The 22,362-nt window shown below is 37.8% G+C and overlaps 1 protein-coding gene across 2 annotated transcripts in view; it reads right to left on the reverse strand.

Moving 5' to 3' along the window:
- Positions 1-22,362, reverse strand: part of LOC150109682 (acyl-CoA dehydrogenase family member 11-like) — a 233,196-nt gene that overhangs the window by 114,223 nt on the left and 96,611 nt on the right. For both annotated transcript variants that reach the window (XM_090409687.1, XM_090409688.1), the window contains one exon: positions 7,582-7,731. In XM_090409687.1, the coding sequence (XP_090265813.1) occupies positions 7,582-7,731 (150 nt within the window). The remainder of the gene's footprint in view (positions 1-7,581; positions 7,732-22,362) is intronic.

A 22,362-nucleotide genomic window follows, 5' to 3' on the forward strand; every position in this document is an offset into this window, starting at 1 on the left:
TTGTGAGGAAAGAGTATATGTGGAACTACAAGACTGGTTAATAAGAGAAGCTCAGAAGACAGCTTGCAGCTATAGCATAGAATGAGGAATTGGGTGGAAAGGGGATCAATGGTGCTAGGTTATATTCAAGAACTATCTAGTAGAAGCAATGTCTAAATGTATTCCAAAGGTCAGAAGGTTAAATAAGGTTGTGAAATGGATGAATGAAGAGATTAAGCATTCAATACAGAGGAAAAAATGCCATCTATTTCTCATGGACTTCGTAATAATCAAGTCAAAGAAGAGGCAAGGAGGGTGACTCAGTTGACTCAGTTCAATGTTGTAAGGATAGCAAAAGTTCAGTATGAGTAGCAATTAGCTAATGAAGCCAAAAAAATCCCAGGCAGTTCTTTCGATATATAGTGTAAAAAAAAAAAAAAAGAATGATTACTGTAGGATGCATTGATTGAAGAAAATGGTATAAGGACAACTGCAAGATGTAGTTGAGATATTTAATGAACAGTTCATTCTTGTAAATGTTACATCATGAAGAGTTTGAGAATAGTGGATGAGAAGAAGGAGAGACTGACTATGAGTTAGGAAGAGGTATGTGAGGAATTAAGCAAACTTGATATTAATAATGCTGTGAGAGTTGATGATATATCATGTGATGATGTTTCAAGAGTCTTACATCGGATCAAGTTCCAGAGGAGTGGAAGAAAGGCAAGCCAATCTGCATGTCAGGTGTTGTGGTTAAAGTATCGGAGAGGCTAGTGAGAATCAGGATCCAGAATTGGGTTCACAACAATATTATTATCTTTGATGGACAGCACAGATTTGCTAAAGGGAGGTCATGTTTTAGTAATATATTTACTTATTACAATAAGATGACAGCAGCACTGAACATGGGAGATGGATATACAGCAATATACTTAGACTTTGCAAAGGCTTTTGATAGATTATCGCATGATACGTTGATAATCAAACTAGATGGGGGTGGATATTAGACTAGAGTCGATGGAGTTGGACTAATGCATTGGATTGGAGATTGGCTGTCTGCTAGGTACAACAAGTTGTGTATAGGGAGCAATATCCCAGAAGAGGAAAATCACTGGTGGTGTTTCTCACAGGTATGTTTTAGGTCCATTGCTGTTAAACCTCTATGTTAATGATATTGTGAAAGATTTAAATGGGGATATTCAGTTATTTGCAGATGATGCAAAGTTGGGATGAACTATGAGGAATAGAGCAGATGTTATGGCCTTACAAGGACTTGAATAAACTGAGTAAATGGGCATGGGAATGGGAATAATACCAGTTTAATGTTGTGAAATATTATTATTATTATTATATGACACCTCCAGGGAGTCCAAAGACTCATTAAGGGAGGGCACATAATCTACAACTCTGTGTACTCTACAGTTCATTCTCACCGCAATTATACCAATGCTATCTACCATCCACTACTGCCACTAGTATTTCCACAGACAATCACAAACATCCATGCCCACAACGGAATTCGAACCCACAGCCTTTTGACTGGAGAGCGAATATGCTAACCACTCGGCCAACCAGGCCGGCAATATTTAGGCATTATATTTAGGTCCACTGCTGTTAAACCTGTATGTTAATGATATTGTGGAAGATTTAAATGGGGAAAATATAATGTTTTAATGTTGGAAAACAAAGATGGGTGTAGAATTTGCTCTTGGTGGCGATATAGTGTTGGAAGTGGAGGAAATAAGAGATCTTGGGATGATGTTAGATAAGGATTTCTAAAATTTAGATTACACATTGCCAAAATTGTTAGGACAACACAACTAATTCTGGCAGTGATGCAGAGGATACTGACTTGTAGAAGTAAGGAATTTCTAGTTCCATTGTGTAGGCTCTGATTAGGCCACATATGGACTATTCTGCACAGAATAGTCACCTGGTTTTCAAAAGGCTGATTTGATATTGGAGAAGATTCAGAGGCAATTTACCAAATTAGTTTATGATCTCTGGAATGTTGAATACAAAGAAAGGTTGAGACGATGCAATTTGCAGAGTCTAGTCTATAGGAGGAAGAGGGGTGATATAATAGAGATGTACAAGTTGGTATGCTGGGATTTTTATAGGATTAACATTGAAGATTTTTTTTGATAAAATGGTGGAAGATTTTGGAAGAACTAGAGGTTTCCAAAGAAGAACTTGGAAACTGTATAAGGAGGGCATGGGCAAGGAAGTGAGTTTTTTGCATGAAGAGTTGTGATTCATCGGAATACATTGCCTGAGAGGTGGTGCCTGCAGAAAATTTTAATATTTTTAAGGTACGGTACGATGAGCTATGTGTATAATAAAAGGGATCTCCTATATGAATCTGTGACCCCATGGAGTCTTAGGATGATGATAATAATAATAATAATTTCAAAAAACTTCCCAGTATTTCCTTTAGCTTATTTGCTAATTACTACTCAAACTGCACTTTTGCTACCCTTACCAAGCAAGTCACCTTCCTCACTTGCTCTTTGTACTCCTCATGTAACTGAAGATTGCCACTCATCTTGTGCGGCCTCCACAATGCTTTTTTTTTCTTCACGATTGTATGCTTCACCTCTTTAGTCATCCATTTTATGCCTACCTTATTTAATTTCCTGACTTTTGGAATAAACTCAGCCATTGCCTCTGCCAGATACTTCCTGAGTAGAGACAAGCAGCACTGATTTCCTTTGAAATGAATTCCACATTCCATGCTGTTACTGCAAGCTGCCTCCTGAGTTTGTAATTATCACCTGCCTTATAGTTCCTCATATAACCCTTTGTCACAAAAGTACTGATATGTCTGATCTTTAGAGGTACCTGTGACATAGTATATTTATTAATAGAACACGTAAAGACCACAGTAATAACTTTTAATTAATAAAGGTACAAATATTTCGTACTGAAATTTACAGTACATCTTCAGTGTCATACAAACAGTTAAAAGAATGGAATACAAAGTACAGAACAGTCGGTGGATCACCACATATAATTGTTGCCATTTGCTAGGAAAATAATTACTAATTATTAATAAATAATCTTTATTTTTTATTATATTAATAATTAATATATTAATGATTGATTAATTAATATATTATAATAATATATTATAATAAATTAATATAATTAATAATATTAATTATCTTTAAAGGATTATTTACTAATATTTAGTAATTATTCTCCTAGCACATGACAACAGTTATATGTGGTGATCCACCGACTGTTCTGTACTTTGTATTCCATTCTTTTAACTATTTGTATGACACTGAAGATGTACTGTAAATTTCAGTATGAAATATTTGTACCTTTATTAATTAAAAGTTATTATGTGGTCTGATATGTCTGGCCAGCACTTGGGGATTGGCCAGCCTGATGCCAGCCTTCATGATCAATTTCACCAACTGGAGGGAGATGTGACACTTTGTTAAAATAATATCTTCTAATGAGATAATCAAATCCAATACCTTAATCCATGCGTAGCCTCTGTTATGTACTGCTTAAGATAGTTGTCTATCAAAATTTAAGAATTCATTCTCTTTGGTTCCAGATGTTGTCTCTTCATTCCAGTTTATATTACTGTAATTGACATCGCCATAATGATCATTCTTTTCTTATTAGCCAGACCAATTTGCCTTAATATTTCCTTCTCATTACCTTTTACAATGCCATTTATAGCAACACACTACTAAAAATTCAAAAAATTTCATCCTGTCCGTCTCCACTTCACACCATACTGACACTATTTGTCCCCTGCATCTCCACCCTAGATGGTCATAACTCCTGTCCATCATCCAGAGCACTCTTCCTTCTTTTTTGTTTGTCTGTTTTCATGAAAGACTACATATCCCTCCATCTCTATTCCTGTTGAATGTCATCCTCGTTCAACCACAGCTCACTTATTCCAACAATTTTTGGGTGAAGTAAGTCTATCAATGCTACAACTTCATTCCCTTTGTTTCAAATACTTCTAGCATTTGTAAACATACACACTAGCTCATTTCTGTTTCCATAACAAGTCCCACTAATCCTATTCCTTAGATGAGTCCTCCACATCCCCCCTTGTCCATTCCTCTTTATCATCACTGATTTTTTTTTTTATGTTGTGCCCATACACAAGAGGTTGGTTGTTCAACCTATACTACATTAGTACTGTGTATGGGTAGTGGCTTGGGAAAGGAGGAACTTGTTTAAATTTGATTTAAATGACTGTAAATTGTATTCCTTCAGAAACACAGCGGGGGGAGACTGTTCCACAGTGCAGTAGTTGAGATGAAGGAGGAGGAAAAGAAACTTGTTCTGTTTGTTTCTAGGTGTACTTTGAATGGATGTTGAGCAGCAGCTGCACGTGTTCCAACCAGCTTAGTAGTGAATGGAGGAATTATTGATATTATTTCAGATGAGCATTTCCCATGGCAATATTTGTAGAATATACATAATACAGAAACCAAACATCTGTGCGAAAGTGAAGGGAGAGGTTAGTATGAGATGGGTTATTATAATTAAATTGAAATATATATTGATCTTTAATTGACCACGATTTATAAACATCTAATACCAACAAGTTTCGCCGACTGGGCTGTCACATTTCTGCAGGGCTTATAACAGTAGGAGAAAACTCAAAGTGGCTAGTACAGAGAAAATGGAGCAAACACTATCGTATAAATTAAAAATTAAAACAGAAGGCGTAACATTACATGCATGGAGCATGTTGTGTTAGTCACTGTTATAAGAGCACGTTATGTAGTTTTGACCAAAATTGAATTCTGACAGACTGAGTGATCTTATTAAGGTTTTCCATATGTTAGCTATTATCATTTCTGGTTTCTGTTAAGATTTTCTCCAGAATGGAGGATTACAACAGCTTCTTCGAAATTTCTATAACAGAAATCTTCTTATTGATTGAAAGGGAGATGGTAAATCCCGTTTTATTTTATAGCCGGATCCAAAACTTGGATCAAAATCCATAGAGTTTCATGCCAAAGAACTATCGGCGGGTCCAAGCGTAAGTCATCACTTGGGTAGTACAACACCAGGGCAACTCCATGCAAAGGTGGAGCAAGCTCCGTCATTAACTTTAATATTCTCTCATAATGTAAAACCCAGCTCCTAAGAGATGTATATATATTGTTTTATCTATAACTGGTAATTAATTTACGGAATTAACAACGCATATGAAGTATATTAATTAAAGATAACTTTAATGAATCACTTGAGAAGTGATTCATTAAAGTTCAGAAGTCATTCAGAAGTGATTCATTGAAGTTATCTTTAATTAATATACTTCATATGCGTTGTTAATTTCGTAAATTAATTACCAGTTATGTCTAACCAACGTATAAGTCTTACTACTAGTATATTGTTTTATATTATGAGAAGAGGTCACTACCCACACTGGTTTCAACCTTTTTTGAGGTCCCATCAGTGAGTAGGCAGACCTGGAATATCAAGGTTTTTAAGTGAAAACGAACTTACATACCTCTGTTATCAAATTGCTGAAGTGATGCACTCTTATATTGTTAATTATTAAGATAATAAGACGAAAGGCGATTTTACCTGCGAATTTGTTAATAAAAAGGGGATGGTAAATCCCATTTTATTTTATAGCCGGGTCCAAAACTCGGATCGAAATCCATAGAGTTTCATGCCAAAAAAAACTATCGGTGGGCCCAAGTGTAAATGATCACTTGGGTAGTACAACACCAGGGCAACTCCATGCAAAAAAATAGGGTGGAGATTCAGGGGGAAAATAGTGTCCATCTCCTGTCCATCAACACCTGTCCATCTCCATGTGAAGTGGAGATGGACAGGTGTTGTACTACCCAAGTGATCATTTACACTTGGGCCCACCGATAGTTTTTTCGGCATGAAACTCTATGGATTTCGATCCAAGTTTCGGACCCGGCTATAAAATAAAACGGGATTTACCATCTGCCTTTCAATTAACAAATTCGCCGGTAAAATAGCCTTTCAGCTTATTATCTTAGTAATTAGAAATCTTCTTATATTTCAATTTAATTATTTCCGTTTTCCGATATAATATAAACAATGAACAGATGGGTCATTAATAAGTCTAATTGCTATCCTATGTATTGAGACAAGCATTTTGGGAGAGCTTTTAGGGGCCCCCCACCCAATATGTGGGAACAATAGCTGGGCAGATTTGTGAATTGTATAATGTTAACAGCTGTTCAGGGGTGAAGCAATGTCGCTCAAGACGTTACTTCATCTTCTGTCAACACTGGGGAGTTCTTTTGCTTGGTTGAACAGCTGGAAGGAGTGATGACAAGAGGCTATCCCTGGAAGTTACGAAAGGAAACTGTGAGCAAGAGGGTCAGGAGTGGTTTCTTTGCATGGAGGGTGGCTGAACCATGGAATGCATTGCCTGATGGAGTGGTGAGAGCAAGAACAGTCAATGAGTTTAAGGAGTGGTATGATAGACTTTGTGTTTCTTAGGGGGAACCTCCCCTCGATGAGTCTTGATAGAATTTGTGTTTCTTAGGAAGGACCTCCCACAATGAGTCTTTTGACTCCATGGAGGCCTGGATAATAATAAAAATAATTAAAAAAATGTTTTGCTGATTCCAATAATATCTGGATAGGCTGAGGCTATCAATGAAACCAATTCACTTCCTTTATTCATGATACTCCTGGCATCATACTCTGACATGTAGCCTAAGGAATTTGATGATGATGTTTAAATTTCGTAAAGGCCTTTAATAACTTACCAAAACAAATTGGTAATTAAACTAGAACAGATGGAGATAGATAACAGATTTGCTATTTAATGGGTATCGGCAAGCTGTGAGGGCTTGGAAGAGGAACGTTATCAATGCTATGCTCCAGTCTGTTTGTTTTGAGGACAGCACCATTCAAATTATATGTTAGTTATAATGGGAAAAGTTTAAAATTGGAATTTGCAGTGGTTGTTAGGTGATGTAAAGTTCAGAGGAACTATGAAGAATAAAGTTGATGTTGTGGCTTTACAGGGAGATTTAAATAGACTGTGTGAGTGACCCAGTAAATGGAGCTGCCAAGTCTAAGATCTCAAATTTGTGGAAGGCAAGAATAGGATATGGAATATACAGTTAGTGGAGACAGCTTATAGAAGGTAAGGATGGTGGACAAGGGCCTGAAAATTACAAGATATGCTGGTAAAATTGTGAGGATATCACAACAGATTATGGCAATGATGTAGAAACAATGACATAAGTTGAAGTATAAGTCGCAGAACCTAGTGGATAGGAGGAGAATATAATGTATAAGAAGAAGTATAAGTTACAGAAACTCATGGAAAGGAGGAGAATATAATGAAGTCATATAAGTAGGTAAACAGCTGTTACCAGATTAATGTGAAAGAGATTTTCATAGAGTAAGAAGACAGAGAAATAACAAAGGGCAATTGCTCAAAGATGTATGAAAAAGAGTTTGAGCACCAGAATTCGGACAGGTTTTTTGCATGGATTATGGGTAGTGGGAATGTTCTACCTGAAATTGGAATATTATAGTGTAAGTATTATATTAAAACTATATGGACCACAATATAAATTGTCTCAAGGATTGATCTATTTTTTCTTCACTTACTTGATGTGCTATGGTACCATCTAGAAGTAATTCTGCAGTTGGAACTTGTCGTGTTCCTAATTTGTCTTTAAGTCTTACCGTCTGAATATTGTTAAGGCTTCCATCTGATGTTCTAGTCTCCAGGTAAAAAAGAGTCAGTCCTTTTGTACCCTATATTAAAAACAAAACAAATGAACAAGAAACCAAACAAACAAACAGAAATATCTATATATATATGTGTGTGTGTGTGTGTGTGTGTGAGCGAGCGAGCGCGCGCGCGCGCGCGCACACACACAAATTTGAGGGTACATTGACAAGGCTTTTATTTGTGATTTTGTTTGTGATGTACTCCTGCTTATAACTATTTCATATTTACAAAGAAAAAATTACAAATCTTTGTGATCAGTATGCTTCTCATTCACATGTGTGTGTGTGTGTGAGTGCGCACACACACACACAAATTTGAGGGTACATTGACAAGGCTTTTATTTGTGATTTTGTTTGTGATGTCCTCCTACTTATAACTATTTCATATTTACAAAAAAAAAATTACAAATCTTTGTGATCAGTATGCTTCTCATCCACATCAATGCCAAATTACTCTGTTTTGAATAGTATTTTTCAATTATATATATATATATATATATATATATACACGTTTTTTATAATGTGCCATTAGTTCATGTCATCCATCAGTAAAGAGATATCATTATTATTATTATTCAGACCTCCATGGAGTCAAAAGACTCATCGTCGGAGGTTCTTCCTAAGAAACACAAAGTCTATCAAGACTCATCGAGGGGAGGTCCCCCTTAAGAAATACAAAGTCTATCATACCACTCCTTAAACTCAATGATCTTTCTCGCTCTCACCATTCTATCAGACAATGCATTCCATGTTTAATCACCCTCCATGCAAAGAAACCACTCCTCACCCTCTTGCTCACAGTTTCCTTTCGTAACTTCCAGGGATGGCCCCTTGTCATCACTCCTTCCCACTGTTCAACCAAGCGAAATAACTCCCCAGTGCCCACCCTCTAACCACCTCTCAACAGTTTAAAAGTTACAATCATATCACCTCTCCTTCTGCTATCCACCAAACTCTGCAGTCCACATTCCCTCAGCCAATCCTCATAACTAACATTGTGCAGTCCTGAAACCATCTTTGTTATCCACCTTTGTATCCTTTCCACAGTTAATTTATCCCCTTCAAATCCTTGGAAACAAATCTGAGAACTATTGCCTAAGTGTGGTTTGATCAGAGTCTTATACAAAGAAATGATAACCCTTTTATTTCAGAAGGTCAGTGTCTCATTATTGCAGCAATCTTCTGTGTTGCCTTCACCACCTTTGTAATATGTCCCCTAAATTTCAGGTTTCTATCAATTATCAACCCCCCACATCTCTTGTCTCCTCTACTTCCTCCAGTATAGTATGCAGCATCCCATCGATATGTCCCAAACCTCAAGACCTTACATTTTGCTGCATTAAACTGATACCCCCATTCATTTACCCATTGGTCTAGTTTATTGAAATCCTCTTGTAGGGCTACCACATCTGTACTATTACTAATAACCTTTCCCTGCTTTACATGATCCACAAACAACTGAATAGCCTCCTGCAATCCACTGACAATGTCATTGATATAAAGATTAAACAATATAGGTCCCAGTACTGAGCCCTGTGAGATCCCACTTGTAACCCTCTGCCTCCTTGAAACTGCCCCCACCATACACAACTCTCTGATACCTATGGGACAGCGATCCCTCAATCCAGTTGACCAACCTGAAATCCAAACCCATCTGCTACAACTTAAATATCAGCTTATCATGTGGCACCCTGTCAGATGCCTTTGATAAGTCCAAGAAAATGGCAGTATATGCCTTTCCCTCATCTACTGCTCTTGTAACTTTATTATAAAAGGCTAGCATATTACTAAAATAAGAGTGCCCCTCCACAAATCCATGTTGACTCTCACAGATAACATTACCCTCATCTGCCCAATGCTGTATATGGCCCCCCATTAATTTCTCCAATATCTTAACAACTACTGGTGACACACAAACTGGCCTATAATTAGACGCTTCAAGTCTGCTACCGCCCTAATGCAATGGCACTATCTTACCTTCCTTCCATTCCATGGGCACCTTTTCCGTAGCCAGCCTTTCATTGAAAAGCCCAGGTCAAAGGAGCTGTCAGTTCTTTAGCACATTCTCTCAAAACTCATGGTGAAATGCCATCTAGTTCCACAGCTTTACTGACATCCGGAGTACTCAGTATTTGGAACACAATCTCCTCCCGCACCTCTAAACCTTGAACCTGTTCTATCCCTCTGGTATTAACATTTACTCCTCCGTGATGAAATACTCCAATAAAGTGTCCATTGAACAATTCCACTATGTCCTCTGCATCAGTCACTCTATTCCCATGTTTATCCCACAATATCATTCTTCCGCAGTCATTTCTCCTCCTACTGGCCACATAGCTAAAAAATTCCCTAGGATTTTCTTTGGATCTTAGGGCCAATCTCCTTTCATATTCCAGTTTCGCTTTCCTTACCACACTAGTCGCTCTTCTGGCCTGTGTCTTATATTCTTCATGCATCTTCTCTTCACCTATCTCCTTATATCTCTTCCATAGCCTCTTTTTTGCATGCAGTTCCTGTTTAATATTCTTTGTCATCCACTTTACTCCAAATTGTGTCATCTTCCCTCATGGAATACAGCTTACTATTGCTGTTAACAAATATTCCTTCACAATTTCCCAAGCACTAATGATATCCCGCCCTTCCAATTCCTTCCTCCATTTAACTTCCCCAAGTAGATATCTAAAACTATTATAATTACCTGCCTTATAATTCCACATACGTCCCGTCTCTTTGATTCTCCTGCATGTCTATTCATCTTCCAAGTCAAAACCATATGCTCACTCTCTCCAAATGGTGGGAGAGATGTCATCTCAGTTATTATTAACTTTTCTGATGCTATAACCAAATCCAATACTCTTGAACCCCTTGTTCCCTCTATTACATGTTGCCTAAGACATTTGTCACTCAAGAATTGTAGAAATTCCATTCCTTATTGCTACATGAATATTCTTTTCCCCAATTTATACTGCTGTAGTTAAAATCTCCCATAACAATCATTCTTTTTGCACTTGCCAAGCTCAACTGTCTAAACATTTTCTGGTCCCCATGCTCTGTGCTCCTTGGTTTGTAGCTACACCCCATTAAATATCCTGTCTTGCCCACCTCTACCTCACACCATATGCTTTCAAAATCATTAGTGTCACTGCCTTGCAAAGCCTCCACTCTTAGAGGACGTAAGTCATTACTTATCATAAGCAGTACTCACCACCACCACCATGCTTTCCCTTCCTATCCTGTCGAAAAATGCTGTACCAAGCAACTTCTATTCCTGTTATCATATCCTCTTCTGTCAACCACGTCTTAGTGATCCCAATAATCTTTGGCTAGGCTGATGCTGTCAACACCACCAATTGCTCTCCTTTATTCTGGATACTCCTCGCATTAGTATAAAGCATAAAAATGCTATTGCTTCTATACCCAGCATTATTCCCTCTAGACTCCACGTGCACAGCATTACCTGATATCATTCCACTTCTCTCAAGTATCCATTCCCACAAGAGGCCACCCCTGCTACCATCCACCCTGGGACACACTGACTCGTTCAGAATAGCAATCTCCAGATGCCTATGTCCTTCCTCATTGAAATGCAAGCAGTTTCTCGCATACAATTCCTCTCTGTTCTCAAATACCCTCCAAGCATCCACATATTCCAATCCTGTCTTCTGACATATTCTAGCTATTATGTTATTCAATATTACTGCTCTTCTGCTCAGCTCATCATTGTCATGCCTAAACAACACGCACACTATCTTTCCTCTCCGTGTTTTCTTTCGTACAACCTCAAGCAAGAATCTCATATCTCTCGCTGCCAAATTTACATCACCTGTCAAGTAATTTGTTCCTGCCAACTACCATCACAATCATCTCATCCATAATGAGAAACAAAATATTTATTTATTCATAATAATAATTTGTAAAAATATATTCCTATATTTTAGCAATTCCCCAGCTTTCATCATCAGCACCACCCCCTCCCCCACCCTTGTTTTCCTTTCTCTCCTTGCAAAAAACACTGTATCCATACATTTCTATTCTATTCAGGATATCATCTTCATTCAACCGTGTTTCGCTTATTCTAACAGTTTTAAAAATTTTTATCAATTTTTATTTCTGCCTTTTTTTTACAAAATATGGAAACCCTGTACACGAAACATAGAAACTTTTTTTTTTCAAGTGACTTCAGGCCCTAATAAACAGGGCATGGTCTTTCACAGGTGATGATATTCATCTGCCTCTTAGACGTCCACAAACATCTGTAGCTGAATTCAAACCATATCAGTTCCAGAATGGATGGCTGAGAGGAATGTATATCTACTTTCCAACTAAGAGGATATGGTCTGAATTCAGCTACAGATGTTTGTGGATGTCTAAGAGGCAGATGAATATCATCACCTGTGAAATACCATGCCCTGCTTATTAGGCCTGAAGTCACTTGAAAAAAAAAGTTTCTATGTTTAGTGTACAGGGTTTCCACATTTTGTGAAAAAAAGTAGAAATAAAAATTGATAAAAAGTTTCAAAACTAAGTTTTAAAAGAGGTATACTGTGAGTAGACATATCGATACAAAATTAATAACGGAAAAAACTCACGTACAAAGATTATTTAATAGTATCATTTTCGCCTTATTAAACAATAACTGACAATTCCAAAAATCGCCACCTAAGTAGCTGGTGTAAGATAACTAAAAAGGTCAATAACTTTCCTAAAAAAAAAAAAAAAAATCAATACAATAAAAAGTTAGGAAAGATTAGCTGATTTATAAAGTACTATCTCCCATAAAAGGGATAGACGTAAGCCGTCGGATCTGTTTAAGTTAGGAGAATGAAGTAGAGTTTCACATGTTTCTTTACAAAGCCGTTCCATGAGAAACTGACTTTTGTGAAGAACTCTTGTCTTTCTCCAATGAACTCTGTGTCTAGTGAAGATGGCATGTTCTGCAAGTCCAGACTTTTCAGGTTTAAAGTATTCAATATAAGATTGGTGTTCTTCTAGCCGAATAGAGGCAGATCTTCCCGTTTGTCCGAAATAAGATAATCCACAAGAGCATGGAATCTGGTAGACACCTGGATGATTAAGATGTGGAAGCTTGTCCTTAGGAGAAGTGAGAAAGGTGGAGATTTTTCTAAATGGTCAAAAGGCAACAAAAATATTCAGTGGTTTTAAAACTTTTGCTATACGTTCACTGATGCCTTGTACATAAGGTATAGTAATGCACGTTATTTCTTCTGTGTTTGAAGAGAAAGACACATTAAAACTACTCAAAGTTGTTTTAATGAAGCAATTCTTATAACCATTAGATAGAAAGGATGAAGTTATATATTGTAGTTCTTTCTGTAAAAGATCGTCTGAAGAACAAAAGGAGTGGGCCCGATGAACCAATGTTTTAATAGTTCCTGCCTTTTGACTGGGATGGTGATGAGATTCCGCATGGATATAATGGCCTGTATGAGTCTTCTTTCTATAAACTGAGAAATGTAGGTTACAAGCTGGTTGGCGAAGAATTAGAAGATCTAAAAAGGCTACCTACTTATTTGATTCTACTTCTAAGGTAAACTTGATACTAGGATGAAATGCGTTTAACTTAGTGAGAAATTGTTGAAGTTCATCAGAAGAGCCATTCCATATAGCAAAAATGTCATCGACATATCTGAACCAATGAGTAGGTCTGGGAGAAATGTTGTCAAAGATACGTTGTTCAAAATGTTCCATAAAGAAATTGGAGATAGCAGGAGAAAGAGGATTACCCATTGCTGTTCCTTCAATTTGTTGATACAACTTATTTTTAAAGGGAAAATAACCACAATTTATTACAAAATCAAATACGTTTACAATGCCTGAAGGAAATTCCTGTTGTAGTAATTCAATACTTTCCGAAAGAGGCACATTTGTAAATAAAGAAACAACATCTAAACTGATCATGATATCGGAAACGTCCAAATGAAGATCTGAAATTTTATTTTTGAAATCCAAAGTATTTTTTATATAAGTATCAGTTCTTCTAGTTGAAGAAGAGAGTAAATTTGATAAAAATTTTGAGATTTTGTAAGTGGGGCAACCTATACAATCTACGACTGGTCTTAACGGAATGCCTGGTTTATGAACTTTTGGTATCCACATGGAATGAAGATCAAAAGAAAAAACTTAAAGCCTTCTTCAGTCGTCCACCTAGATTGTATGGTCTTCCAAAAGTTCATAAACCAGGCATTCCGTTAAGACCAGTTGTAGATTGTATAGGTTTCCCCATAGCTAAAAAATTCCCTAAGATTTTCTTTGGATCTTAAGGCCAATCTCCTCTGATATTCCAGTTTCGCTTTCCTTACCACAGTAGTCACTTTTCTGGCCCATGTCTTATGTTCTTCATGCATCTTCTCTTCACCTGTCTCCTTATATCTCTTCCATAGCCTCTTTTTCGCATGCAGTTCCTGTTTAATATTGTTTGTCATCCACTTTACTCCAAATTGTGTTCTCTTCTTCACTCGTGGTATACAACTTACCATTGCTGATAACAAATATTCTTTCACAATTTCCCACGCACTAATGATATCCCGGCCTTCCAATTCCTCCCTCCATGAAACTTCCCGAAGTTGATGATTAAGATTATTATAATCACCTGCTTTATAATTCCACATAAGTTCCCGTCTCTTTGATACTCCTGCATGTCTATTCGTTTTCCAAGTCAAAACTATATGGTCACTCTCTCTCCAACTGGTGGGAAAGATGTCATCTCAGTTATTATCAACTCTTCTGATGCTATAACCAAATCCAAAACTCTTGAACCTCTTGTTCCCTCTGCTACATGTTGCCTATGACATTTGTCCCTCGAGAATTCTAGAAATTCCATTCCCTATTGCTGCATGCATCTTCCTCTCTCCAATTTTTACTACTGTAGTTAAAATCTCCCATAACAATCATTCTTCTTGCACTTTCCAAACTTAACTGTCTAAACATCTCCTGGTCATCATCCTCTGTGCTCCTGAGTCTGTAGCAACACCCCACTAAATATCCTGTCTTGCCTACCTATACCTCACACATGCTCTCAAAATCATTTGTCTCACTTCCTTCCAAAGCCTCCACTCTTAGAGGACATAGGTCGTCACTTATCATAAGCAGTATCCCACCACCATGCTTTCCCCTCCTATCCTGCTGAAAAATGCTGTACCTAGCGACTTCTATTCCTGTTATTATATACTCTTCTGTCAACTATGTCTCAGTGATCCCAATGATGTTTGGCCAGGCTGATGCTATCTGCGCCACCAATTCCTCTCCCTTATTCCAGATACTCCTGGCTTTAGTATAAAGCATATAAATGCCATTGTTTCTACACCCAGCATTATCCCCTCTAGCCTCAACTGGGCTCAGTGTTACCTGATGTTGTCTCCTTTCTCCCAAGTATCCATTCCCACAAGATGCCACTCCTGGTATCATCCTCCCTGGAACACACTGACTCGTTCAGAACAGCAATCTCTCCAGATGCCTACATCCTTCCTCATTCAAATGTAAGCAGTCTCTCACATACAATTCCTCTCTTTCCTCAAACGCACTCCACGCATCCACATATACCAGTCCTCTCTTGTCACACATTCTAGCTATTAAGTCATTCAATATTACTGCTCTTCTGCTCAGCTCATCATTTTCATACCTAGGCAACACGCACACTTTTTTCCTCTCTCTGTCTTCCTCCATACAGCCTCAAGCAAAAATCTCGTATCTCTCGCTGCCCGACTTACATTACCACTTAAGTCATTTGTTCCTACCATCACAATCACCTCATCCATCCTTTCTCCTTTCTTAATTGAAATAGCCACCCTTTCTATTGTTCCTCCTGGCAAACACTCCTCACGCATCCTATCTTGAACACCATGGATCATTGAGTCCACATACATTATACCTCTTACCATTCCCTCTCTCCTATTGTTTCCATCTCTCCTCTTCTTTCATTCTCATAGATCTCTCTCATTCCCTCTCCTCTACTGCTATTCTCTCTTCTAGTATTCCCATACCTCTCTCTCCTACTGTTTCCATTCTCTCCTCTTCTAGCACACCCATACATCTCTCTCATTCCCTCTCTCCCACTGTTTCCATTTTCTCCACTTCTAGCACTTCTATATCCCTCCCTCATTCCGTCTCTCCTACTGTTTCCATCCTCTCGTCTTCTAGCATTCCCATACCTCTCTCTCATTCCATCTCTCCTCTTCTAACACTTCCATATCTCTCTTTCATTCTGTCTCTCCTACTGTTTCCATCCTCTCATCTGCTAGCATTCCCTCTCTTCTACTGTTTCCTGTCTCTCCTCTTCTAACACTCCAAAAATTCTCTCTCTCCCCTACTCTGATTCTGCTTGCATTTATCTCTTCCATTCTCCTAATCTTATCTTTCATACTTCTGCTCTCATTCACAAGACATTCCACCTCCTCTTTCAGCTCATCTGTCTCCCTCTGCAGGTCAGTCACTCTTAATCTAAATTCACTCTCCCAAACAAAACCATCTCCTAAACTTTCACAGTCACTCACGCCTTCCACACTATCAACTATTTTTTTCTCATTCATATATATATATTTTTTTCATTCTCTCCAATCACACTACTTGTCTTCCTATATTCATTCCCCATTCCAGGAGCAACAAGGTCGGATATTGATATTTCTAATGCACTTATTTCCTCCCACTGCCTGCATTTTGCGCACATACGCTCTCCGCTCTCTTTCACAAGCGACATATGATATTGCTTATAATAGAGTTCTTAAATGGCGGAGGACTTGGTGATATGCCACTTGGGACTGCAGCTGAATCCGCCATCATTCCTTACTGCCAAGTAGTGTAATCATTAATTATTCAATTAATAAATTCTCTTAAATTAATAATAAAAAAAGTACAAACAATTACAAGCAAAACAAAACATTTAAGTACACTAAATATAATTAAATAAAATGAAATATAACTAAATACAGTAATGAAAACTTAGCTTCGTTTTGAATAGAATACATGATTGGATTAATGAACATAGCATTCTTTATGATGGTCAGCATGGATTTGTAAAGGGCAGGTGCTGTTTTAATAATTTACTTTCAGTTTGCAATAGGGTAACGAGTGTGTGTTAGATAGGGGAGAATCATATGCAGCGATATTCTTGGACTTTGCAAAAGCATTTGGTAGACTACCACATGATAAGTTCGTGTAAAAACTGCAGAGGATGGGAATAGATAGTATATTGGTTAGATGGATTGGAGATTGGCTCTCTGAACAATACCAACAGGTTATGTATGATAGAGGATAACCAGGGTTCTGTTCTTGAGACCCTGCTGTTTAACTTGTTTGTAAATGATATATCATGTGGACTAAGTGGAGATCTTCAGTCGATTGCTGATGATGCAAAGTTGGGAAGAATTATAAGTAGCATTACTGATGTTAATTCCCTTTTCAGGAATATTTTAATAGATTTTTGACTTGGACAAAAGAGTGGGTTTGTAGTGATAATATTAATAATTGCAAGGTGTTGCATTTTGGAGTGCAGAAATATAAGGCTATGTACTATATCGAGTGCCATACCGCAGGAAGTGGATGAGGTTTGAGATTTGGGAGTGATAGTTGGTTAAGGACATATCGCTAGTATTGCAAAGGCTATACATCGTAGTGGTGTTATGATAAGAAGTACTCTAACATGTAGAGATAAGGAAGTGGTTGTGTCACTATATAAAGCACTGGACAAACCACACTTGGACTATTGTGTTGAAATCTGGTCACCTGGTTTTCAGTGTGATGTGGAAACATTGGAGAGGATCCAGAGATGAGCGACTAAGACAATATCAGGACTTTGGAATGTTGGAGAAGGGTTGAAGAATCCTATCCACTAAACCCTGCAATCTACAGGGTTTAGTGGATAGGAGGAAAAGAGATGATATTTTAGAGACATTTAAGTTAGTGAGAGATTATAAAAAAGGTGAAGGCAAGAGGGAAAAACCAGACGTCATACCTGGAAGTTATGTCATAGTATGTTGAAGAGGGTGTAAGGAGTCAATTTTTTACATGGAGAATTGTCAGTGGATGAAACACATTACCAGAATGTGTTGTTAATGCAAGGAATATAAGGATTTTAAAATTCAGTATGATGAATATGTTATCAGTTGAATGAACCTCCCACAATGATTCTGTCAACTCCATGGAGAGCACAATAATAATAATAATTATTATTATTATTATTATTATCTGTGCAGGTAAGCACAAATTTGTTAAGGGATGCTCTTTTTTCAGCAATTTGTTTGCTTTTTTATAATAAAGTAATGAAAGCAATTGATGAAGGAAAGGCATATATACTGCTTTTTCTTTCTTTTTTTTGCAAAAGCATTTGGCCACATGATAATGCTTAACTGCGAGAAGAACAACATAATGCAAAAAATGAAACTTTTTAGGAAACAAACTTGGAAGTTTTAAATCCATATTATAATTGCTGAATATTCTTTTAGGTCCTTGAATTTTTTCTTTGAGACTTGAAAGTGATTAGAATACTTGTGAATTGGTTACTAGCCAAAGCACAAGATGTCATTAATGGTGGGCTGCCACCTTGAGGCAACTAGGCTTGTCTTTTTGAATGAGTGAAGGAAGACTACCCAGAGAGATACAGAGATATCAACCTCAAGGGAGAGGACACCTTGGAAAAAATGGGAAGAGACCGTAACCGGCTACTAGGCCGATTACTAGAAAGGAAAAAAAATAATATTCTTTTAAAATTACTATTTACTATGGGGAAATTATTGTATTTGAGTAAAGAGATACTTATGTCATTCTTTCAGTAAATGGAATTCAAAGTTCCCTTTCAATTTCTGCAGATAACTCAAAATCGAAATTATTTCAATGTCATTTTCTCTCAGATAAATGAATTAAGGTGATATTTAAGTTGCAACACATGGGATTAGATATCAAGTTACAAACTGGCTGTCTGATAGATATCAGAGATGTGTATGGGGAAACAGTATGAAGAAAAAAAAGTAGGTCACAAGTAGAGCTCCACAGGACTCAGTACTAGAACCTTTGCTGGTTTATGTCAATGATATTGCCACTGGATAGCATGGGTCATCCTCTTACTCACCACTTCCTTTTGCAACTTCCCTGGAAGTTGCAAAAGGAAGTGGTGAGTAAGAGGATGAGAAGCGGCTTTTCTTGCATGGAGGGTGGGTGGACCATGGAATGCATTGCTTGATAGGATGTTAAGTATAATAATAATAAAAATATTAATAATGTTTCAAGTGACAGAAATATGGTCACACTGCCAGACATGGCTCTACCATCAGTGCTTGATATGATTATAAGGAACAACATCCAGGATACTGCCAAGAATGTAAAAAGTTGAAAGATAACAAATAGATTCAAACAATCAAGACAGCACAAATTTTTTCATATCAGGAGACAAAGAGGAAGTATACCACAACTAATGGGAAACCATCTCATGCTGAGAAGGTAACAATAAAAACAGTATCTAAAAGGACTAACTATATGTCATTGGATGGGGAAATTCAGTTGTTTGCAGATGATGCAAAGTTGGCACAAACTATGAAGAGTAGAGAAGATGTCATGGCCTTACAAGAAGACTTGAGTAGACTAAGTGAATGGGCATGGGAATGGGGATGTGAGTTCAATGTTGCAAAATGTAATGTTTTAAAATTTGGGAAACAAAGAAGGGATGTAGAATTTACACTTGATGGAGATATATTGTTGGAGGTGGATGAAATATGAAATCTTGGGATGATAGCAGATAAGGATCTGGAATTTAGGGGACACATTGCCAAAACTGTGAGGACAACACAAAGAATTCTGGGAATGATAGGAAGCCCACCGACTTCTAGAAGTAAGGAGTGTTGGAAAGGATCCAAAGGTGACTGGTTAAGGTAGTTTCTGACCTCTGGAATGTTGAATATGAGCAAAGGTTGAGAAAATGCAATTTACAGAGTCTAGTGGATAGGAGGAAGAGGGGGTGATATGATAGAGACCTAAGTTTTGAGTGTGATATTTTTGTCAAACTTCAGAATGAAGAAAACAGTGATATGACAAGAAATGGCGAGGTTGTACCAGAGAACTGTGAGGGTGTGAATGTAGAAAGTGTGAATGATGGTATTAATTCAGAGCAAATTAATGGTTTTACAGAGAATAAAAAAGATGAGATAGATGTAATCAGTGAGATCGCATTATTGAGCGGAGCGACACAGAGGCAAAGCAGCAGCTAGAGCGTCAGAACAAAAGTCGACTGAGTGTACCAGCCAATAATAAAAAGTATGATGGGAAAAATAAGCGTATGAGTGTGAACGTAAACAAAATGAAGGAGAGAGTGCTGTATGGAGACTTGTTAGTATGAGGTGTGTTAGTAGAGGATTTGACAAAATCGTACCAACCTGGTGCGACCATAAAGGATGTAACTGAGTCTATTAGAGAGCAAAAGGAAAGGGTGAAAGAAATGATCGTTGTGGCAGGTACGAATGATTTGAAAGGAGATAAAATGGAAATGATAGAGGATCTGAATGAATTGTTTGAGGTAGCAAAAGAAAAGAGTGAGAGAGTTAGGATGATTAGTCTTTTGCCCTGGTATGACAGTGAAATGTTTAAAAGGAGGGCAATAATTGCAAATGACTTTATACGTGGGTTATGTATGATGAGTGGTGTGGAATTTGTGGATTGTGGAGTGAGTTCGATGGGCAAAAGGATCTACATAAGATGGATGGCTTGCATTTGAATGGATACGGTGTAAGGCGACTTGAAAAAGTGTTGCTGAATGTAGCGGATGTGTAAAATCATGGAAACTAGATTTATTAGGGAGAGGGGGAGTAGATATACAGACCTTAGGGAGACAATTGAATGTATGAATGAGTATAATATGCCTGGGCGAATAAGGACAACAAATCAGAATGGAATAGTTAATATAAGGCATCAAGGTAGGGATGGGGCTAATGGGGGTCTTAAATTCATGTACACTAATGCTAGGAGTATTAGGAATAAGAAGGAAGAGTTTTTGGCCATGGTGGGCCCTTCCAGACCACAGGTTATTGGCATTAGTGAATCATGGCTAACTGTAGATGATATAGCTAGTGGGATTAATTTGTGATGGGTATAATGTGTTCAGGATGACAGGGAGAATAAAATGGGGGGAGGAGTATTGTTGATGATAGCTGATGAGCTGCAGCCAAGGAGAATTGAAGTTGAATTGCAGGATAGAGAAAAGAGCACATTTGAGGCCATTTGGTGTGAGATTGTGGCTAGCAGAACAAAATATACAGTTGGGTGCTGCTATAGACCAGGTGATGGAGTAGATGGTGGAAATAGTGTGCACAAGCAAATAGAAGAAATGAGTGGAAGGAGGGTAATTATTATGGGAGATTTCAACTATGGTCGTATTGATTGGAGTGAAGAGAGGACACACGGGAGGAAGGAATTGGATTTTATGTGGTTATTAAGGGATAACTATCTGCGACAGCATGTAATGGAAAATACTAGGGGTCAGAGAGTGCTTGACCTGGTAATTACATCTGCGGATTTGGCTGTAACAAATATGACCACATTGCCACCAATTGGTGAGAGTGATCATAGGGTCTTGACTTGGGAGGTGGCTAAAGGTGTGGAATTTACAATTAATACAGGGTACATGTGGAATTATTGGGCTGGAAAGTATGACATAGGCGTTTGATTGGTTCAGTGCCATGGCATATACAACTGCAAGGACTAGATGTTGATAGTGCATGGGAGGCAGTTAAGAAGTGTTTGCATGAAGCAATGGCTGACTGTATAGCTAGAGTCCGAATAATAAATCAAGTAGGGGTTAAATGGATGAATAACACCATTAAGCTTGAGCTGCAAAAAAAGAAACAACGATGGAGGGAATTTAAGGAGAAAGGTGACCGGCAGGCACATGAACGGTATAAAGTGCAGGCCAGAAGGGTAACGAGTGTGGTAAGAAAAGCAAAAAAGGATTAGGAAAGAACATTGGCCATGCAGACTAAAGAGAATCCTAAACAGTTTTTTCGATATGGCAGAATGATTTTAAAGAATGCCGATGGTAGGGAGGTAACTGAATCAGTTGATATAGTTGAGTTACTGAGTAAGCACTTTGCAAGAATATATCATCCAGGTGGTGACATTGCAGAAATGAATGAACCAGTAGATTATACAGGAATTGTGGTGAATGGAGGTGAGTAGTCTATTGCATAACCTCAATGTCAATACATCTGTGGGATTAGATGGTATACCAGCTCGTGTTGTACGAGAAGCAGCTAGAGAATTGTCAGTAACCTTGACTATTTTGTTTAATTTGAGTCTCGGGTCTGGGTTAGTCCCGAGGGGGTGGAAAGAAGGGAAAATAGTTCCACTGCATAAAGATGGTTCCAAGACTGCTGTTGTAAATTACCGACCGATTAGCATTTCAGGAATCGTTGTCAAGGTCTTAGAGAAATTAGTCAAGAAAAGAATACAGGATTGGATAGATGAAAATGGGATATTGTATGGGGGACAACATGGCTTTGTGAAGGGTAGATCATACCTCAGTAACTTGCTCACATTTTATAATACAGTGACGGCTGAACTGGATAAGGGTAATGGGTTTACAGTGATTCTACTGGACCTTGCCAAGGCCTTTGACAGGATACCACATGGAACCCTAATCAGTAAACTGGAGCAGATGGG

The sequence above is a fragment of the Typopeltis vanoorti genome, chromosome 2 (genome assembly GCF_054136105.1).
Source record: "Typopeltis vanoorti isolate ZY-2024b chromosome 2, IOZ_Tvanoo_1.0, whole genome shotgun sequence".
Taxonomy (NCBI): Eukaryota; Metazoa; Arthropoda; class Arachnida; order Uropygi; family Thelyphonidae; genus Typopeltis; species Typopeltis vanoorti.